This window comes from Colletotrichum destructivum, chromosome 7 (assembly GCF_034447905.1).
Source record: "Colletotrichum destructivum chromosome 7, complete sequence".
Taxonomy (NCBI): domain Eukaryota; kingdom Fungi; phylum Ascomycota; class Sordariomycetes; order Glomerellales; family Glomerellaceae; genus Colletotrichum; species Colletotrichum destructivum.
In genome coordinates, this window is record NC_085902.1 from 2735164 (window position 1) to 2754552 (window position 19389).

Below are 19389 nucleotides of genomic sequence, written 5' to 3' on the forward strand. Positions count from 1 at the left end.
GGTTTCGGCGGAGGGGTTTCCGGCGTTGACGGATCATCACATGACTTCTCCCTGGCCAGGGGCTTCAGGCCAGTAGGAACGGCATGAACCTGGCAAAAATTCTACAAATTCCTTCAGCTTTCTTCCGTGGCCTGAGATATCGCTCTCCATCGCCTTGATTACCATCATCCGCTACGTTGGGGCACTGTTCGGCTATCTGTACAGCTTCGTCCAGCGCCCTCTGCAGTATGCTGTCGTCATCGTCACCCTCCATACCGCAATTGTCTTGGCCCTCGACTGTTACGTCGCATTCCCCTGGTCGCGTTTTTACACTTCATGGCGCAGGCCACGATGGGACATTTTCTGGTCGATGGCCAAACGGAGCTGCTGGTCATTAGTCTACACGGGCATGTTCTTGGTGGCGAACTTGATGGGAATTCGGAATGATTTCATTGTAGAATGGATCTTGAAGCGGTACCAGGAGACGGTAACATCGACCGACATCACCGTGGTTGTCGGAGAACTTCCGCCCGAACCACCCAAGCAAGCAGTCGAGGACGCAATGAACGCAACCGGAGCGGTGGCGGGGGATGTGAATGGGACGATCGGAACACCCCACGAAAATACGGGCATAGGCAAGCACGAGAGCCAAGGGAACCCCCAGAGGCAACAAGCAAGGGCGCCCCACAACGTGGCGAGGCGGAAGCCGAAGCGCCAGAAACGTTAGTTGGGGTTGCGGTAGCGACTGGAGATACCATCCGGGCTGAGCGAAGGTAGATTTGACAGCGGGACATGGATATCAACCAGATAACATTAGCGATAAGCGCTATGAATGTTGATTAGTTGGCGACGATACATCAGGACCGACAATTCATTGGCACACTCTCCCTGAATCACTCGTTACCAGCCCCTGTGGCCTTGCACCGGCTGCAGTGAGAATGCAAGCATGATGAAGGCGTTCACTCGTCTGTGGTGTATAGCAGGAAGGGGCGATATCATCGCAGGCATTTATTGTTGCAATAAACCCCCCCCGAGACCCTCGAGCGGCGCTGCAGCTAAGTCGCGGCAGTCAGTCAGCTAGTCAGTCAGTCAATAGTATTGTGTTGGGCTTTCACGTCGAGCTCGTAGGCACAACAAGCGCGTTCGTTTCACAAAGATTGGCCTGACCTCCTCCCAATGCATAAAACGCAGACAGGCATTGTCAGGCCATTCCAGAAAGGTGAGGACATAGAGACAAGGGACATGACGCCGCGAATAGCATTCCACACAATTTCGAGCAAATTGACGAGAAATGAAAGCGGACTCGTTTCGTGGCGTGGAGATTCCGGGGGTATCGGCAGACGACGCGATATTTCCCCGACTCACCGGAAGGCCCTCCCTGGACCAGGAATTTTTTTATACAGTTTTTTTTCTTCTTTTACTTCGGTGGTTTGTTTCTTCTCCACGTCCTCTTTTCTGCCGCGAAGAAAACGGCAGGTGCGACTGGGGCGGTCAAGAGCTCCCTCCAGGGAACGTAGCTTCTCGATTCGACCTAACGATGTGATTGGTCTTCGAGAACGGAAGCTCGGGCCACCCAAGCGCGAATGACCCTCGCAGGTACCTAGGTATCCAGATATCCACCCGATCGCACTAAGAGGGCGAGCTCGGTAGCCACCCACCAGCGGACCTACAGCAAGGTAGGTACCTAGTTAGTAGGTAGCCCGCGCTGAGAGCCACAAAGCGGCATCCCTGCTTGATTCACAATTCTAGCAGCCCAAGAAAATAAAGCTGCACCTGCCAGTCGCGTCACTTCTTCTACCCACGCCTGCCCTCGGAAGAAATTCTTTCACTCTTCCTCTCCCCAAAATCAACAACAATAACGCTCAACCCATTCGGATTCTTTTGTTTCCAAAAAACTCATCACCTCACTTACATCAATTCGCATCGCGTCAGCTTCCTTTGCAGTTTCATCACTGAATTACCCCCTTCACTGCCCTACCCGCTATTCCCTCTGGTTACGCGCGCGTCGCTTCGCTTCGCCGAGACCTCCACATCATCATAACATCACCCAATTCATCACAATCGCCTGTCGACCATGCCCCCCAAGGCCGCGAATAAAAAGGCCGCTGCGCCCAAGGCCAGCGCGCCTAAGAAGGCTCCTACCAACACTGCCGCTGCGACGAAGAAGGCTGCTGAGCCGACCAAGAAGACTGCTGCGAAGCCCGCCGCGAAGAAGGACGCGACTACTAACGGCGCGACCGCCGCCTCCAAGCGCAAACTCGCTGAGGAAGAGGACGAGGTTGACGAGTCCGCTGACGAGTCCGCCGAGGAGGATGAGAAACCTGCGATCAAGAAGACTGCTAAGAAGGCAGTCGAACCAGCCGCGAAGAAGACCAAGACTACTACTGCTGCTGCTAAGAAGAAGGCCGCTGCTGCTGAGGAGACCGAAGATGAGTCCAAGACCAAGAAGCCTGTGAAGAAGGCCACTGCCAAGAAGGCCGAGCCCAAGAAGGCTGCCGCCGCGAAGAAGGCCGATACCAAGGCTCCTGCCGCAAGCAAGAAGCGCAAGTCTAGCGAAGAAGAGCCAGAGGACGAGAAGCCCAAGGCGAAGAAGTCCAAGACCGACGATGCTGAGATCGACAGTCAGGCCACCGAGTCCGCCAAGGCGACGGAATCTGCCGACGAGGAGCCCAAGGCCGAGAAGCCTGTGAAGGCTACCAAGAAGACTGTCACCGCTGCCCCCAAGCCCCCTCCTGCTCATCCCCACAAGATTGGCAAGAAGATCAACTCTGCCCCTACACAGGTCCTTGACGTCTACGTCTTTGGCGAGGGCTCTTCTGGCGAGCTGGGTCTCGGCAGCAAGAAGCTTGACGGCAAGAAGGTCGTTGATGTCAAGCGCCCTAGACTTAACCCCCTTCTCTCTGCCAAGGACGTTGGTGTTGTTCAGATTGCCTGCGGCGGCATGCACGTGGCTGCGCTGACCAAGGACAACAAGATCCTCACCTGGGGCGTAAATGACCAGGGCGCCCTTGGCCGCGACACCAACTGGGACGGCGGACTACGCGATGCCGATGCTGAGGAAGAAGAGGAGGACGAGGATGATTCGGGCATCAACCCTCGCGAGAGCACGCCCACTGCTCTCGGCGCTGAGCATTTCGCTCCGGAAGCCAAATTCACTCAGGTTGTGGCTAGCGACAGCGCCACCTTCGCTCTGACGGAGGATGGCAGAGTCTATGGATGGGGCACGTTCAGAGTAAGTTGGTCGACAGCCAGACACTGTGTTCCATCACTAATACGCTTCTAGTCGAGTGATGGTATTCTCGGTTTCACCGACAAGATCCAGATCCAAAAGACACCCGAGTACCTTCCCACTCTCAAGAATATCACGGCTCTTGCTGCCGGCTCCAATCACATTTTGGCTCTCGACGACAAGGGTGTTGTCGTTGCTTGGGGCTGCGGTCAGCAGAACCAACTCGGACGTCGCATCATCGAGCGCAACAAGCTTTCGTCGCTCATCCCTCAGAGCATGGGTATCCCCAAGGGCAAGGTCGACCGCATCGCCTGCGGTTCCTACCACAGCTTCGCCTTGGCCAAGGACGGTCGCGTTTGGGCTTGGGGTCTGAACAACTTTGCTGAAACCGGTATCGAGATGGGTGCCGGCGAGGACGATGCCGTCGTCCTGAGACCCACGATTGTTGAGGCTCTCAAGGACTACAAGGTCAAGCAGATTGCCGGCGGAGAGCACCACTCTCTTGCCTGCACCGAAGACGGCAAGCTCCTGACGTGGGGTCGTCTAGACGGCAACCAGGTCGGCATCCCCGTGGAAGAGCTCCCTGCGGACAGCGTCATTAAGGATGAAAGCAATAACCCTCGTATCCTCTCTAAGCCGACTGTTGTTGAGGGTGAGTAGTGACTTCCCCCTGTTGGGCTTTGAACCAAGCTAACTGTTTCACTACAGACATTGCCAAGTGTGTCTATGTCGCTGCCGGCGTCGACAACAACTTTGCCATCGACAACAAGGGCGAGGCCCACTCTTGGGGCTTCTCTGCCAACTACCAGACCGGCCAGGGCACGACTGAAGACATTGAGACCCCGACCACCATTGACAACACTGCCGTTCGTGGCAAGAAGCTTGTCTTCGCTGGCGCTGGTGGCCAGTACTCCATTTTGGGCGGCGTTGCCGATGTTCCCAAGGTCAACGGTTTCGCAGCAGTCGCAGCCAGCCAGCCGGCGACTGGTGGCTTCAGACCCGTGTTCTAAGTTTCGTTTGCGAGCGATCATCTAGTTCATGACGGCACAGCTTCTACAGCCCCCTGGTGGGAGTATGCGGGTATGACTGGTGGAGTCTACACAAGAACACATTTGATGGACGAGTTGGAACCGGCGCCACAAGAGGAACCCGGGCGCGGATACGTGAGAGCCAGACGGGAGGCGGCACCATTTTCAGAGTTGAGACATTTTTCCCGGCTCATTTTCCAGCATGAGCGTTTTCCCTCTTTGTCACGGCATATTCGCACGATATTTTGGTTTTCGGTTTAGGGTTTTCAAGTGTCCGATGAAGCGGGCTTATATTATAGACTTTTCCTTCGATGAGAGCTGCAGTGACGCTCCCGCATAGCATGGACAGGACGGATTGGTGGATATGAGAGACGGCCTCGAGGAAAGTCAGACTTTTTATGATACCACGGGGGATTCCGGCTCGTCAAGCCTCGTCCTATTAGCGTGTGCCCGACGGGGGGTGTATCATCACAGTAAGGCTCTTGGTTATTGAGGAGATGGATGGTCTCTTGTAATACTACGTTTGGCTGCGGGCCTCTTTTCCCCCACTTGTGCGTTGTTTTCCTCTTCTGCACTCGTGTGTACAACAAGAAGGTGAATGACCATGGCGGAGTTCGGGGATTATATATTTCCTCTCTCTTCACACAGCAGAACAAGGAAGGAAAATAGGAGAGGGGGGGTTGGATTCTCGAGAGATTTATTCTGGCTTCGTCTGAACATGATTATGTATTGTACAGTGATGTGAAGCATCATCCACGCCCCGATCTCTCCTCGCCGCAGGCTTGCGTCTCATCGTCCGTTGCCTGCCCTCCCTCCCTCCCTCATTGTGGTGTACCATGACTCCTTTTTTGGGCTCCTGTTGAATTCCATCCTCTTTTTGGACACGAAACCTCTGGTCTCGCTAAGACATGCTGGAGAAACTTTCTATCCCGACGTGGTGCTCTAGGCCCGCTCGTCTGCTTGAATCAAAGGGTACCAATGTCTGTGCTGGTAATGTGATTTTCCCATCTTACTCTCCCCTGCGACTCTTCATCCCTTCAGACCGGCCGCGGCCTTGGCCAACGACCCGCCGCTCCCTCTAGAGCTGAAGATTCCCATGATGCCGAAGCCGACGTAGAACAGCGCCAGAGGGTAAGCCACGAGCCCGCGCATGCCTCTCATGCGGCCGACGGCGCAGAACATGGCCGAGGCCGAATAGGTGCACCACAAGATGGCCATGGTGGTCAGGACGATGCCGAGCGGGGTGTCCATGGGCATGACGATGCCGAAGAGGCTGGTGGCGACAAGAGGGAGGAGGCAGTAGCCGAGCACAGAGCTGGAACGGGCGAAAGTGAGGGTTGCGGAGAAGTGGCCGGTGCGAGAGGGGTGGTCGTGGTCGTCGGGGCCTGGTCCGCCAGGGTACCCGCCGCCGACACCGACGGGACCGCCGTACTGGGGCGCGGACTGGTGGGACGAGGCTGAAGGGTGGGCGTCGGTCGGAGTCATGAGGGAGAGGATGATGTGCAGTGATGTGCTGCCGAGGAGGGCGAGGCCGTAAATGTAGCCGAAGTGGACCTTGCCGGCGAAGAGGAGGAAGGTACCGTAAAGGAGAAAGGAGAGGAGGGGGCCGGCAAGGTCGCTGTCGTCCATTAGGTGTTGGTCGATGCGACGGAACGGGTTGAGAACTGCGAGTGTCTGCGATGAGGAAAGTGGTTTGTTAGTGTCCATCGCATGAGAAAGCCTTAGTGTCTAAAAAGCAGTGGCTGCAAGGGAGGGGGAAGGGAAGGTGAGGTTGCCGCAGCCATCGCCACGTGAGGAACGGGGAAGCTATCGCACCTTTGCTCGGATGTGCCCAAAGTTAACGCCCAGCTCCTCGAGCAAGGGCGGCTCGCCATCGTAGCCCTCGGTCGAGAAGGCGGCGAGCCACCCGGTGCGCAGGCCGCCCTGCTCGCCCATGCGACCCGAGACGCCTGGAGGGGCGCCAAAGGCGGCGGCGGCGCTGCCGCCGAACTGTCCGGCGGAGGGTTGGCCTCCGTAGCCGTACGAGGCTTGTTGTGGGGTCGCGTGGCCCGAGACGGCGTCGGCGGGGGAGTATGAGGAGGGGTAGAATTGAAGGTTCTGGGCGCCGGTTCCCGGGCCGGGGCCGTACGATTGCTGGGGGTAGTAGTTCGACATTGTAGTGGGATGGGTGCAGTCGAGGCTTCTGTATGTTCGGCGGTCGGTATAACTTGAGGTTGTTCGATTTCCTGCCTTGTACCGTATCTCCGTTTCGGTTCGCTTTCGGGGGTGGAAGGGGAACCGCTCTCAAGGGGGGTGGGGGTCCTGAAGTCTTCAAGGGTGGTAGATATCGATTCTGAGATGAAGATTCCGAACAGAATGAAGGGCGTCCGCGGATGGAGGGCTCAAGAGCCGTTATGCGCCAGGGGGGGGGGGGGTTGCGAGGCGGCGCTGGTTGGCGTGGGTGAGGACAGGTTGTACCCAGGCTTGCGATGTTGGAGATGTAGCTTCTTTCGACGTCCACCACGTCAGTCGGGGCAGGAGCTGCATAGTGGGACCTGAAGACATACTGGTGCCTGAGATGAAAGGCACATAAGCAGAGCTAGTCAGGCACGAGCTATCGACAAGGAGCCTTATCGATTGAGTTTATCAGTGACTGTTATCGATAACGATAACTACATCCCTGTAGTCTTATCGATAAGCATCACTTAGTCATCGACTCTGTACAGCATCCCAGGTTTCCCCATCTTGAGCGAAGCTTCATTTTATGCACCTGCAGCCATAAGACGAACTGTTCACCAAACAGTATGTGACAGGCCGCTCTCAAGTACAACCACAGGAGCTTGAAGGCACGCAACCCCCCCTCCCCGGTTTTTCTCGCTTGCAAAAGCCGGCCTCGATCAAAATTATCAAAGGAATCCAGCACAACGGCGTCATGTCCTTCTTGCATCTAGCGTCAAACGAAGCGCGAATTTCTGCCCGCTGTCTTGCTCAAAGAGGCAAGTGCCTGCTCCAGTTTTCTGCTTTGTCCGGGGTACAGGCTCTCTCGCCTGTCTGGGACAGTCCGCAGGGCCAAACTCCCGGGCGTCTGCGGCAGTTTGCTGCGCTCTTCTCCGGCTTTCGTGCGACTGGAGAAATTAGAATATTCCCCTATCGAGCACGTCGTACCGGCACATTGCCACGAGGAGACTCCGCCAAGCTCCGACGGCAGTGAGCAGTAAGCGGTGGGCTTTGCAATATCTCCACTCACCCGCGCGACATGCGCAGAGTCTGAGCGAAGGTCTAGGACTGAAGACTCGGAGATGGTTATGAGGTGAGTCTTATAGTGTTTGCATCATTTCCGTGTGGTTCGCCTCATCGATTAATGGAAACATCGCCTTCGGTCCTACTTCAGTCGAAAAGCCGGCCATCGTGTGTTTACACCCTGGCGGCACCCTGAGTCGTGCGCTGGCTTGTACTGATTTAAAGCCCCTAGTCGACGTTCCATCGAGTCTGTGTGCGGATGCTATCCGCAGAGGTGGTGGACTGAGATTCTCCGGGCGATGGAATCCGAGAAGGGGCCGATGGACTTTTCCGTGGGGTGCAATATGCTCATTTGTGGCCCTTTGGAGCGCGTGTACTATATTGCCTTCTCCAAATATTGTTCCCGTTTACGACATCACAGCCAGGAATCCAGGGGACCCCTCCCGTCAGCTGTTCCCTGGAATCTCTGGATTGCCGGGATTTTTATTCCAACGGAGATGGTCGATGGATCCTACCTTGCGGCCAAGCCTCCATCAATGAGGTGCTAACGGCTGTGGAGATTGTTTTCCACCAACGGGAGGACGGTTCCGGCTTTAACCCCAATTAAACAAGGGGGGACGGTGATGGTGTCAGATAGAATGCGGTGACCTTGGATGGCAGCTGGTTACTAGATCATAACTCGGGACGCTTGTCTAGACCTTGTTCGGCAGCAGGACCCAGGCCGAGGAGGACCTCGAAGGAGGTATCGAAGACGAGGCACTCCTTGTTCATGATGCGAAGCTTTGTATTTAAGCTTGATGACAGCCGGCTAAACGGCAGACTGTTGTTTCTATTATTCTCGAACCAGTCCTTTCACAGCTACAGTCTCTCCTTTACTTCTTCTACCCTTGCTTATACCGCATCTTGGTATCTCTTTCTCTTCCAGCGACAATCATGGGTCTTTACAGGTTTCTCCTCGCCATCCTTCCAGTCGTCCTGGCCGCCGACCTCTACGTCGCTCCCACGGGCTCTGACAGTGCTGCCGGCACTCTTGCCGCCCCTCTCAAGTCGATCCAGCTCGCCGTCGACAAGGCCGTTGCTGGTGACACCATCTACCTCCGTGCCGGCACCTACTCGCCCACAACCAACATCAAGATCACCAAGAGCGGTACCGCCGCCAAGCCCTACACCCTGACGGCCTACAACAACGAGGCTGTTGTCATCGACGGAGAGGCACTGCCCGGAACCCCTGCCGCCCTCGATGCGTCCCTCGCCAACGCCGACCGCGGCGTCCTTCATATTGAGAAGGCAAGTCAAGACTCGCACTGCTCATGGAAAGAAGCCTTCCACTAACACTACCCTCGTAAAGGCCAACTACTGGAAGTTCTACAAGCTCACCATCATCAACGGCCCTTACGGCGTTTACCTTCGCGACGGCTCCAATAATTACTTCGAGCGTATCGTCACCCACGACAACTACGAGACGGGCTTCCAGATGCAGGGTTCCTTGAGCAACAACCAGGTCATCTACCTCGACTCGTACCGCAACCGCGACCCTCGCAAGAACGGCGAGAGCGCTGACGGCTTCGCCTGCAAGGAGGGCTCCGGCACGGGCAACATTCTCAAGGGTGCCCGTCTTTGGGAGAACGTCGATGACGGTCTTGACCTTTGGTAAGTCTTCTCTTGTTCAACTTTCGCTCCTTCCGCCTTCATCATACTTCATCAGCATCACCACAAATGTCAACCACGGCTAACCATAACACAACAACAGGGAGTTCAAGTCGCCCGTCACCATCATGGACACCATCTCTTGGGGCAACGGCGTCAACCGATGGGGTTTCAGCGACTTCCAGGGAGACGGAAACGGATTCAAGCTGGGCGGTGGCGATGCCGCCGACATCGCGTCGGCCAACCACGTCATCACCAACAGTATCGCCTTCAACAACGCGGCCAAGGGCTTCACGGATAACAAGCAGCCGGGCAACTTCCAGTTCTCGCGCAACACGGCGTGGAACAACGGCGCGGTGGGCTTCCAGACCATCACGACCAAGTCGACGCTCAAGGGCAACATCGCGGCGTCCAACTCCAAGACAACAGCCAAGTCGGGCCAGACATCGTTCGTCAGCGGCACCAGCAGCAGCGGCAACTCTTGGGACGGCAGCGCCACATGGTCCGATTCGAGCTTCAAGAGCGTCGACGTCAGCCTCGTCAAGGGCGAACGTCAGGCCAACGGCAAGATCGTCGCGAGCAACTTCCTGATTCCCACCTCGGGCGAGGCCATCGGCGCAACCACCACTTGGTCTTAGAGAGAGTGTGATGTTGGGCCTGGGTCGTGGTACAAGTTGTGTAGTCTCGTGAAACAGTTCTCCTGTACATATTTAGCATTGCCAAAGAGCAGGGTACATAAACCAACCGGTACATATCTTTCATCGGGATCACCTACTATCTTCGTTGCGGCGCATGAATGGCAAGTTGCCGAGGAACCATTGTTGCTGCTTGTTTACCGAAACCAGACGGACGAGCTCGTGACATGGGCCGTGCTTGTTGACTGATAGCCAGTTACGCTAGTGACGGCGATGTAACCATTGTGAACCCATCAATCAAGGGCGGCCGCCGTGCAAGGGTCCATGGGCAACGAGCTGTACAGGTAGTGCCGTCTGTTTGGGAGGAGCCGAGACGTGCATGCAAGTGCGGAACGGGGACTTGCTGTAAGAATAGAGTACATAAACATTTGTTTGACGTGTCGTTGAGCACGGCAGGGAAAGCACAGGCGTTGCGGAAATTTTCCCTGATCGACTCAAACTCAAATCCGGACCCGCGCCGCGACGATTGTTCATATTGTTTGCAAGGGGAGGGAGTGTAATCATGCAAGCTACCAGTCAAACTAATATTACCATGTGGGTAGAGGAAATGAGCAAAGGCGTGTAAGCTGGCAACCAGGCGTTGCCAGCTGGCAAAAGCTGGTATGCTTTTCCTAGACAGAATTGAGTCAGCAAGACCCATATAACGCTCTCGGGTTACGGGAAAACTTGCCTCTCCGAACAACCGCTGGACGAGCTCGGAATTTCTCGTCGGCAAACTCCCGATCGTGGATTGGAATTTTCTGGATTGCGAGCCAACTCAGCGCCCACCCGGTCCTCCGCAACAAGCCAGCCATCAACGCGCGACATCGCATCCTGGATATCCCAGACCGCGCGACAAACGAAATTTCGATTCTATACCCCCATCCCCATCTGTATCTGTAATTTTTTCTCGTAGGCTGCCTTCTAATAAACCGCAAACATGGTGAGTCTCCTGGCTTTGCCCCCCTCCTATGTGATGCGATGCGCCACCGAAGCTCTCCGCTGTCCCTCGCCCTCATTCAAGCTCCTCTCAACTGACCCGTCTCCCCATCGCAGGCCTACCGCCTCATCACTCAAGTCCTCTTCGTTGGCACCCGCATCGTCGGCCGCTCCTTTGCCGCCGCCTACAAGCAGGCCCAGGCCTCGTCCGAGTACCAGCGCGCGCAGGTCAAGAACGGCACCGCGGGCGCGGGCGCCAAGGGCAACCTGTCTTCGGGCATGACGCTTGACGAGGCCTGCAAGATCCTCGACGTCGAGACGCCCAAGGACGGCTCCAAGAGCGCGGGCGACGTCATGGAACGCTTCAAGAAGCTCTTCGACGCCAACGACCCTAAGAAGGGCGGCAGCTTCTACCTGCAGAGCAAGGTCTTGCGCGCGAGAGAGAGGTTGGAGAAGGAGATTGGGCCACTGGTCGAGAAAGAGGAGGTCGAGACCGAAACGAAGGAGGGGTTCAAGCCCAAGATCTACAAGGACCGGTGAGCGGTGGGCGAGGGTGGCTGCACCGCGCAGCCGGCTGGACGGCCGACTGATGTGGCCGACTGACCTACCGACACACGAACACACTCGAATCGTTGGACGAAAGGAAGCAAGGTCAGAGGGTGGCGATCTGCTGACGCAGAGCTCGGATACTCGTCCAAGGGAGGAGGTGGTGCCTTAGGGGGGGCACAACAACTGTATTGGAACACACTTCACTCGACTCCGCATGGCATGGCGTTTCTGGGGACGGAACTCGTTTTTTGTTTCACGGCGCGGCACCGCCAGCACTGGCATGGTTAGACGATACAAAAAGGGGCGGTGCTTGCGCGGAAATGTGTTAATATACTGTACTATAAGACACGGGAAGAGGGCGGGGGCGAGGAGTTAGGCCGCTGAGACGCGGGTGAAGGTCGGCTTAGAGAATGCAGGCCTTTCTACTCAAGAGTGAAGTCTTTGGACGACTTACTGGTGGTCACTTCCGGCAGATTGCTGTACAGATGACACCACATTGAAAAGCCCGTGTCAACTCCATCTCTTCTCGCAACTCACTTCATACACGCTTGATCAACGACAGCTGATTGCAGCTGTCGTTGGTGCACTACGAGCAATGTGCCACGGCTCTCCGAGGACCGGCCATCCTCCGCAAGCCCCCTCCACTCGGCTTCCCACTCACGCACTCAAATTGCACACAACAAACATAACCTAACAACAACAAGTGAGCAACACCAATGCTGGGGAAACCAAGGCAAAAAGGGAGTCTGACCGCAAGGACCAGTCTTGGGAATTGCCCAGAGGCGGATTCGAACCGCCGTCAACACGGATCGCTGTATAGAAGAACCACAACGTATCATCCTAACCAACTAGACGATCTGGGCGAATTGCTGCTGCTTGCTGTCCCTGGTGGGGGAGAGGAGCTGTTGCAGAGACGTGGCGAGGAATGGGTCTATTTCGTGTTGCTCGCAAGGGCTGGAGCCGCAGTGGAGTACGCGTGCGTGGGAAAAGTCTCTTCTGACAACGTGTAAGTGGGCACGACTTGGCAGAGGTGGGTGCAGGAGTGCACGTACGCCTCATAACGGACTTTGGAAGATGCGGTAAGGCCTGTTGGAAACGGGTTCTAAAGACAATATTTTCTTTCGGTGGTAGTGTGATACCTGTCAGAGTCTTGTTGACTCGAAGAGCGCCCAGCAACCTCACAGATGGCACTGTGGCAGCAGCAACTTCATACCAAATCCTCCATCATGGGACATTTCACCGCCCAACTGCAAACAAGGGGAAATTGCAAACGCATCCACATGGGCCCATGAGCACACGTTATACATGTCATTGGTGTCTAAGTGACAAGGATGCAGTTCAAGCTGCGTGTGTCACAGGTGACAGCTGACCCGGGAGAGCACTTGGATGGCCGGCCAGGCCGGACTCGACCAGCATTCAGCGTCCATTTTAGTGGAACCCTATGCTTCCCCAGAGCACAGTTAACAAAAAAGCGCACCCAATTCTCTGCACGAGTTCTCAAACCATCATCTCGAGACCCGTTACAACAGAGCTTGGAAGTGATTAGACGCCATGTGCCTTCGTCGCCATCTTTGTGTCCGTTGCCATGATCTGGGATCTGGAATAACAATGTTGCTATGTTGTCGTCTTCATTTTCGCCACCATTCTCGTCATCCAACCTTTCAACTGCTTCCTCTTCATCACTTCGGACCTGCTCGTCGACAAAAACCATATCATCAGGCGAGAGATTCTGTCGGTCCCACCCTCCTTTCTGTTAATTTGCTCTGCTTCAACTATACACTTTGCAATCTGTCTTCTGCGGGCATGGATACCTCTCCTGGATATGGCGATGACGCTCGAGTTCTTCCTTCAACTTATTTTTTTCTTCTTTGTCTTTTTGCCATCTACCCACAGCTTGCTGCTCGGAGCTTCGTCTCAGTCATCACATTCCCCAGTGCACCACCACCTTGCCAGATGAGAGATAGTTCATGCTAATATGTTTTGTAATGCCCTCTTTAATCAAGAGGTTGGAGACTGCCGCTACGTTAATATTCGCTACATAAGAAAGAGCTGGAAAGCATAATTCGAGTATCACCACCGCCACAGCGGCTTCCTGACCTTTTCCTCGCCCTCGGGGACGTCGCTCTCCCGCATGATGTTCAGGAAAACCATCTCCAGGGTACCCATACCAACCGTATAATGCGCCAGCCCGAGGCTCGTCTTATGCTGTTCCAGCGTCTCCATTAACCGCCTCACAGTACTCCTCCCGTCCCGCGAAACACCGGTCCCCACAGGTACGACAAACCGCACCTGTCCGCCAAGGTTCACGGCGTCGAAAGAGGCCTCGGGGAAGACATCGCGCACCCAGGACTCGACGTTCTGCATTTCGCCGCGGGTGGAGCCGGGCGCTGTGCCGAGAACGAGGTGGACGTCGTAGACGTTGCTGTAGCGCTTGCGAAGTTCCTGGCTTGTACCGATGGCGAGGATGCGCTTGGACATGATGGCTACGCGAGTAGCGAGTTCGTCGGCTTCTTCCATGGAGTGTGTCTAGTACCGGGGTGGTCAACTTGCTGCATCCGAGGGGATGTTTAGGGCTACGGGACAGCAGGCAGGCTTACGGTGAGGAGGACAGAGCGCCCGGGGGTGATGGAGGAGAGCATCTTCCACATTTCGCGCTTCGCGATAGCGTCCATCGCAGAACTCGGCTCGTCTAGAATGAGGACCTTGGGATTCCCTGGGGATAATGTCAGCTGTGAAATGAGTCAAGCGGTAGATAATCAGCACGTACCGAGGAGTGCGATGGCGAGACTGAGCTTCCTCTTATTGCCACCAGAGAGCTTATGCGTCAAGCGAGAGGCGTGCGGCGTCAGGCCGACCTTCTTCATGACGAGCTCAACATCCCTGTCGATGTTCTTGACGCCCTTGATGCGGGCGTAAAACTGCAGCTGCTGCCTTGCGGTGAGCTTGTCGAGAGCATCGAACTGCGGACAGACTGTGACAATGTTAGCCGCTGTGATATGAAAGTAGGGTGACGTTTTTCAGCATGCCTCCAATGTGTTCCCTCGCCATCTGTGGGTCGCTCTGGACTCCAACGCCTTGCACGGAGATGCTACCCATGTCGGGAACCATGTCTCCTCGCATCATGTTCGTGAGCGTGGTCTTGCCGGCGCCGTTGGGGCCGAGGAGCGCCAGAACGGAGCTGTCGCCCATTGCTAGAGACACATTATCAACCGCTAGCTTGCCTCCGAAAGACTTTGTGACATGTTGTATGTTCAGCATGTCGTCGCTGGAAGCTTCGACGCGAACCGTCTTCATCTCGATGTCCTGCCCGGTACTCGGCATCGACACCTCGGGAGTGACTTGCTTCGTCTTCTTCCACGGCCAAGCAAAAGAGTGCTGACCATCTAGCCAAAGAAGGAGAGGGAACAGGTAGACAACCTGGATGACGAGGAGCATGATCGGGCCGCCGTAGGCGTTGATGGAGCCGGGATCGGCAACCAGCTTGAACTCGCGGCAGCCAACGAGCCAGACGTTGAGGCCGATGGCCAAGGCACGAAAAAGGTTCATGATCGGGAAAAGAAGGCCCAGTGAGTAGGATACGGCATCCAAGACGAGAGTTGGGCTTCCGGCGTTAGGGTTTGTTGCACCCAGCTGAAAGGAGTTAGTGTAATTGGACAACGCTGGCGGCAAAACTCGGAGAAACTCACCGAAAATCCAACGACGCTGAGAATGAAGGCCACCATGATGGTACAGAAGGTGAAGCCGAAAGCGGCAAGTTCAGACCTAGCGTAGAGAGAGATGATGTAGCTCCAAAGCATGCTTGCCACGCCGTAAAGCCAGAAGACGGGGAACATGTAGCCGGCGAAGTACCAGTTCTCCACATGAGCTGACAGGGCCAGGGTGGCCAACGCGGCGATGATGATGACGATAGTCATATCGATCATGGTGTAAGAGATCCATAGTGGGCCAGGACGAACTCTGTTGGAGTATTGCAAAGCTCTAACATTTTGTAGCTTCTCATACGCCGGGTAGAGTGCGAAGAAGGCTGGGTAAATGGTATGGAGGAATGCGAGGAGCTGTCACGCGGTCAGTATAGCTCCGTTGAAAAGCAAGCAAGCGTGGCTTACCACTGCTGCGATGAGACCACTGCCGGCATCAAGCTATATCATCGGTCGACGGTTAGTGGTACGTTCCGATTGGTGAGGAGAGGCTTATAGGGTCGCAGGGCATATTGACTTACAGGAACCGAACTACTGAAAAATGCCAGCTGGACAGCAATAGAAACGCCGCTTCTCGCCTGGCTCCAGAGGTTCTGCATCAACACTGGCGTGTCGTAACCGAGCTCGGGATTGTAGGCAATCGTGGGCTTCTGCGACACGTCGCCCATGTAGAGTGCCCCTGGGGCGACAGTCGAGGCGTTGTCATGTACACGCCGCTGGAAGTTTTCAAAGCCGTCTTGAAAAACAAAGTCGGAATCGAAACTTTGAGAGTCATATCTCTTTCCAACGGGGAACTTGTCGACAGTGTGGAACATGCTGTCCCGGGCAGACCGTGGTCCGACGAGCATCGACATGGCCCCCGAGCCAAGCGAATCGGTATAGCCTGATTGAGCGAGGTCGACCAACCAAGGTTCGTCAAATATGGATGGCTCAAAGCTCTGACAGGTGGGGGGCACGTATGGGTAGGTATCGATGCCATCCGTTACGATTAGCAGGGAAGTGATCGCCGGCGAAAAAGCCAGGGGAATGACCATAGCGAGGATGTACCACCAGAAGTTGCTCCGGAAGATCATGACGCGCTTGATGGTTAAGGCGCCGAGTTGCTGGAAGAAATTGGTCCTGTTCCCCGAGGACAGTTCCCCATCGGACCATTCATCATCCTGGACGAGGGCGAGGGGCGCCGTGTCGGTCTTTGAGGAAAAGTTCGAATTTCTCTTCTCGAGTTCTTCGGGCTCGTTGGCGACTTTCAGGAAGACGTCCTCGATAGTAGGTCCGGTAACCAGGACGTCCGACAGGCCAGCGGCTTCGAGGGACGACAGCAGATGGGTCGCCGATGTTGAGTCAGGGGTGTTGAAGACAGTTTGCCCTTGGTATACCACTGACGGATACTGGGACCGGGGCACGTTTTCAATCTGAGGCACATGTACACGGTATCCTCCTCCGTAGGTGTTCTTCAGTTCCGCCGGGGAGCCCTGGCATTTCAGGTGGCCGCGGGAGACGACGACGACCTGGTCGGCAAGGACTTCGCATTCGTCAAGGAAATGTGTCGTCAGAATGATGGATCGCTTGGAGCGCTCGGCGAGGACAATGTTCCAGATGGCCCGACGTGAAACGGGATCCTGTCGATAGTTAGTCGCGAAAAGTAGAGGGCAACGATGGGAGGCTTACCATGCCGGTCGTCACCTCGTCCATGAGACAGACCGAGCTTCCACCAGCGAGCATGCATGTCAGCTGGACCTTGCGCTTCTGGCCTCCGCTGAGTGTCCCGACTTGGCTATTTATCTTGAGACCCAGATCGCACGATTCGACAAGTTGTTCAAGCTGCGCCCGAGTGGCAGATCCTCCCTTTATCTGGTCCCAGATCGCAGCGTGTTCCAGGACTGTCAACTGCTCCCATTGTATGTTCTTTTGCGGACAGAAGCCTGTTGCCAGAGAGTTAGAAGTAGTGACAGATGGAAGCATTACTTGACGCGGGTGTCAAGACTCACCGATTTGCGACGAAGAGGCGTTGATCCGTATCGACCCACTCGTCGGGCGTTGTCTTCCCGTGATCAAGTCCATTGTCGTTGTTTTCCCGGAACCGTTGATGCCCAGGAGACAAAGGATCTGCTGCTTCTGGCTGGTGAAGTCCAAGGAGTCGACGGCCGTGAAAGAGCGGCGGAAACTGCCACAGCAACAACAGCACATCCGTCTCCAGATAGAAGGGGGGTATGTCTTGGTAAGGCCGGTAACCTCGAGTGCCGTTGTGCTGTCGGCAGCCTTGGAACCCGTCTTGAAACTGCGCCGTCGGGTGCTAATTCCATGAACGAATGTTTCGATCAGGATAGCGACCAGAGGGAACACAACAATAGTCAGGCACAAGCAGGCCCAGAGCGTTCCGATATTTGCCTGATGCACTGCGAGGCCTGGCGTAGGGGGGATGGCGTAGATGTTTGCTGCAACACCAGCCTTCTCGTAACGGGCCAAGGAGTTTAAGACGAATATGTAACTGCAACTGGGGAAGACGGCAGAAAAGAGGATAGCCACCAGCGCGGAGATTGGCTCTGCTTGACTGTCGAGGAGCATGGCAAACATGGCCATGCCGGCCAAAGCAGCAACGGCGTAGATGGCGGAGTATCGGACGGCGAACGTGGCGCCGAAGACGCAGCCACTGGTTAGAGCCCATCCTGTAAGGACTTGCCAGAGAATCGGGATGCCAGCATTCGTGGTCGGGAGAAGGAGACTTGAGAAGACTAGGTAGATGCATTAGCAGTGTGAAGAGACGACTAGACTAAAGAGAGGTGATGAAGAGAACATACTTCCTCCCAAAATAACCCAAGTCGGGAAGTAGATGATGTCGAACGCGATCACATAGCTCAAGACACGGGCAGAGGCTGCGCCGCCAGCCATCACATCGATCAATTGCGACATGCCAGATTCGCGCTCTGAGGAGATCATGCCGACAATGTGGAATACAAGAGAGAGCATGCTAGCAAAGCACACGATTCCCAGCCCACCGAGTATCATGTCGATGGAAGCCCGGCGTTTAATTGCTTTTGCCTGGTCCTGTGATATACGAGTGAACATGTAGGTGTCAGGGACGATGGTCGAGTTCGTGATGGCCTGGTCGACGGCGAGTTGCAGCGGTGTGAACATGTTGCCAGTGGCCTTGCTGGGCTCCGTGACATCGAAGGTTGAGCGGGACTTGGAGGAGCTGACCCGGATGGTGTAATTCCACTGCCCGTCGCCGGTGCTGCTCAGGGGCGAGTCGTTGAAGACGACGGCGGCAAAACAGTCGGTACGCCCGTTCATGTCCGTCGGGCATTTCTCCATTAGCTGCCTCTCGTTCTGAAGCAACTCCACGCGAGCCCTATTTCCCAGGGGCGCCGTGATGTCTCTGATCGCCTTAGATACATCATCTCCCGCGTTGGGAGACTGGATGAAGAAGAGCTTCGCGCCGTTCGGGATAGAGTCGGACAATGTTTGGGCGGGCGAGGGGCTGCCCACGCCGTACTTGCTGCTCGGTGAGGAGAGACCTGGGAGTCCGAGGGCTAGGGCGAGGACGACGATGGGGATGACCAGGGAGCAGATCAGCGTCGAGAGCCATTGTCGTGCCAAAGTTACCAGCAAGATCTTCTTAGTCAAGGCCTGGGTTTGCCGAAGCCAGAGAAAGGTGCCGGAGAAGATCATCGTGGCTGATGGCGTTGAAGTGAATTGACTTGAAGAGACCAAGAGAGCATGCCGTGTGAATATCGACAACTCCTGATGCGGTATTTGTGGTTCAGCAAGTTGCTGAAGACGTAGGATTCGGTTCCAACTCTTTACTCCCGACAAGGAGATCAAGTTCCGATGAACTGTAACTCGGACTTTAGGACTATGACTAGGACAGCACTCAGCCTCAGCATTTACCTAGTGGTCTTTGAGAAGCATTGCTCTTAGCCCAGGAAAGCCAATCCCGCTTGGGTTCGAGCGGCTAGCTCATCTCGTGTGGTGTCTCGGCGTCGATTAGTCCAGCAGGCAGCTACATTGCGCCGCGCTTGACTGGCTGCTAGAAGGACGGGCCCAATTCTTTATCCGGCTGCCTAGAATGCGAAGTAACTACATGGCCTGAAACAGGGACCCCGACGTCTGCTTGCCGGTGGGATGCCATGACTAGCTGCTACAACCCTCCCGTAGAAGACCTTTTAGCGGTCTTTTTACCTTGGTTTATCTCGATTCTTCATTTTAGATGAGACGAGAGTTGTGAACAGTGTGGCGTAGACCACCCTGCGAAGGCGAGGAAGATCGCAACAGCAACCGTGCTTTGTTGCATCCATCCCATCGGTTGCTACAGTACAGTCGCCCCAAGGTATTTCCCGGCTTCCCAGCGCGGTCTCAAAATAGAGCCGTGTCCAGTACAGCCTCCAGTCTGGAACGAGTATGATTCTCAGGAGGAATGGAACAAGAGA

General features: G+C 55.5%; 6 protein-coding genes across 6 annotated transcripts; 4 read left to right on the plus strand and 2 right to left on the minus strand.

Moving 5' to 3' along the window:
- Position 1: 1 nt before the first annotated feature.
- On the plus strand, positions 2–869 carry CDEST_11376 (uncharacterized protein). Its single transcript, XM_062927532.1, has one exon. The coding sequence runs from the start codon at positions 350–352 to the stop codon at positions 704–706; it is 357 nt and encodes a 118-aa protein (XP_062783583.1). The 5' UTR covers positions 2–349; the 3' UTR covers positions 707–869.
- A 901-nt stretch (positions 870–1770) lies between these two features.
- CDEST_11377 (Putative regulator of chromosome condensation 1/beta-lactamase-inhibitor protein II) lies at positions 1771–4942 on the plus strand. The gene is made up of 3 exons (XM_062927533.1): positions 1771–3211; positions 3263–3860; positions 3917–4942. Exons 1-3 carry the CDS (start codon positions 2054–2056, stop codon positions 4216–4218), a joined length of 2058 nt encoding a protein of 685 aa, XP_062783584.1. The 5' UTR covers positions 1771–2053; the 3' UTR covers positions 4219–4942.
- A 120-nt stretch (positions 4943–5062) lies between these two features.
- CDEST_11378 (Putative protein Yip1/4) lies at positions 5063–6717 on the minus strand. The gene is made up of 2 exons (XM_062927534.1): positions 6052–6717; positions 5063–5910 (listed from the first exon to the last, which is right to left on the minus strand). Exons 1-2 carry the CDS (start codon positions 6388–6390, stop codon positions 5266–5268), a joined length of 984 nt encoding a protein of 327 aa, XP_062783585.1. The 5' UTR covers positions 6391–6717; the 3' UTR covers positions 5063–5265.
- A 1451-nt stretch (positions 6718–8168) lies between these two features.
- CDEST_11379 (Putative pectin lyase/virulence factor, right handed beta helix domain, PL-6 family) lies at positions 8169–10180 on the plus strand. The gene is made up of 3 exons (XM_062927535.1): positions 8169–8742; positions 8804–9105; positions 9206–10180. The coding sequence occupies exons 1-3, from the start codon at positions 8389–8391 to the stop codon at positions 9738–9740; spliced, it is 1191 nt and encodes a 396-aa protein (XP_062783586.1). The 5' UTR covers positions 8169–8388; the 3' UTR covers positions 9741–10180.
- Positions 10181–10514: 334 nt separating this feature from the next.
- CDEST_11380 (Putative mitochondrial import inner membrane translocase subunit Tim16) lies at positions 10515–11783 on the plus strand. The gene is made up of 2 exons (XM_062927536.1): positions 10515–10719; positions 10833–11783. Exons 1-2 carry the CDS (start codon positions 10717–10719, stop codon positions 11253–11255), a joined length of 426 nt encoding a protein of 141 aa, XP_062783587.1. The 5' UTR covers positions 10515–10716; the 3' UTR covers positions 11256–11783.
- A 1551-nt stretch (positions 11784–13334) lies between these two features.
- On the minus strand, positions 13335–18631 carry CDEST_11381 (Putative AAA+ ATPase domain, ABC-2 type transporter, transmembrane domain, ABC transporter; the record flags this gene model as incomplete). The annotated part of the gene is made up of 10 exons (XM_062927537.1): positions 13335–13790; positions 13862–13977; positions 14032–14235; positions 14291–14894; positions 14951–15319; positions 15371–15403; positions 15484–16581; positions 16631–16884; positions 16951–17694; positions 17761–18631. The coding sequence occupies 10 exons, from the start codon at positions 18629–18631 to the stop codon at positions 13335–13337; spliced, it is 4749 nt and encodes a 1582-aa protein (XP_062783588.1).
- Between the last annotated feature and the right edge of the window lie 758 nt (positions 18632–19389).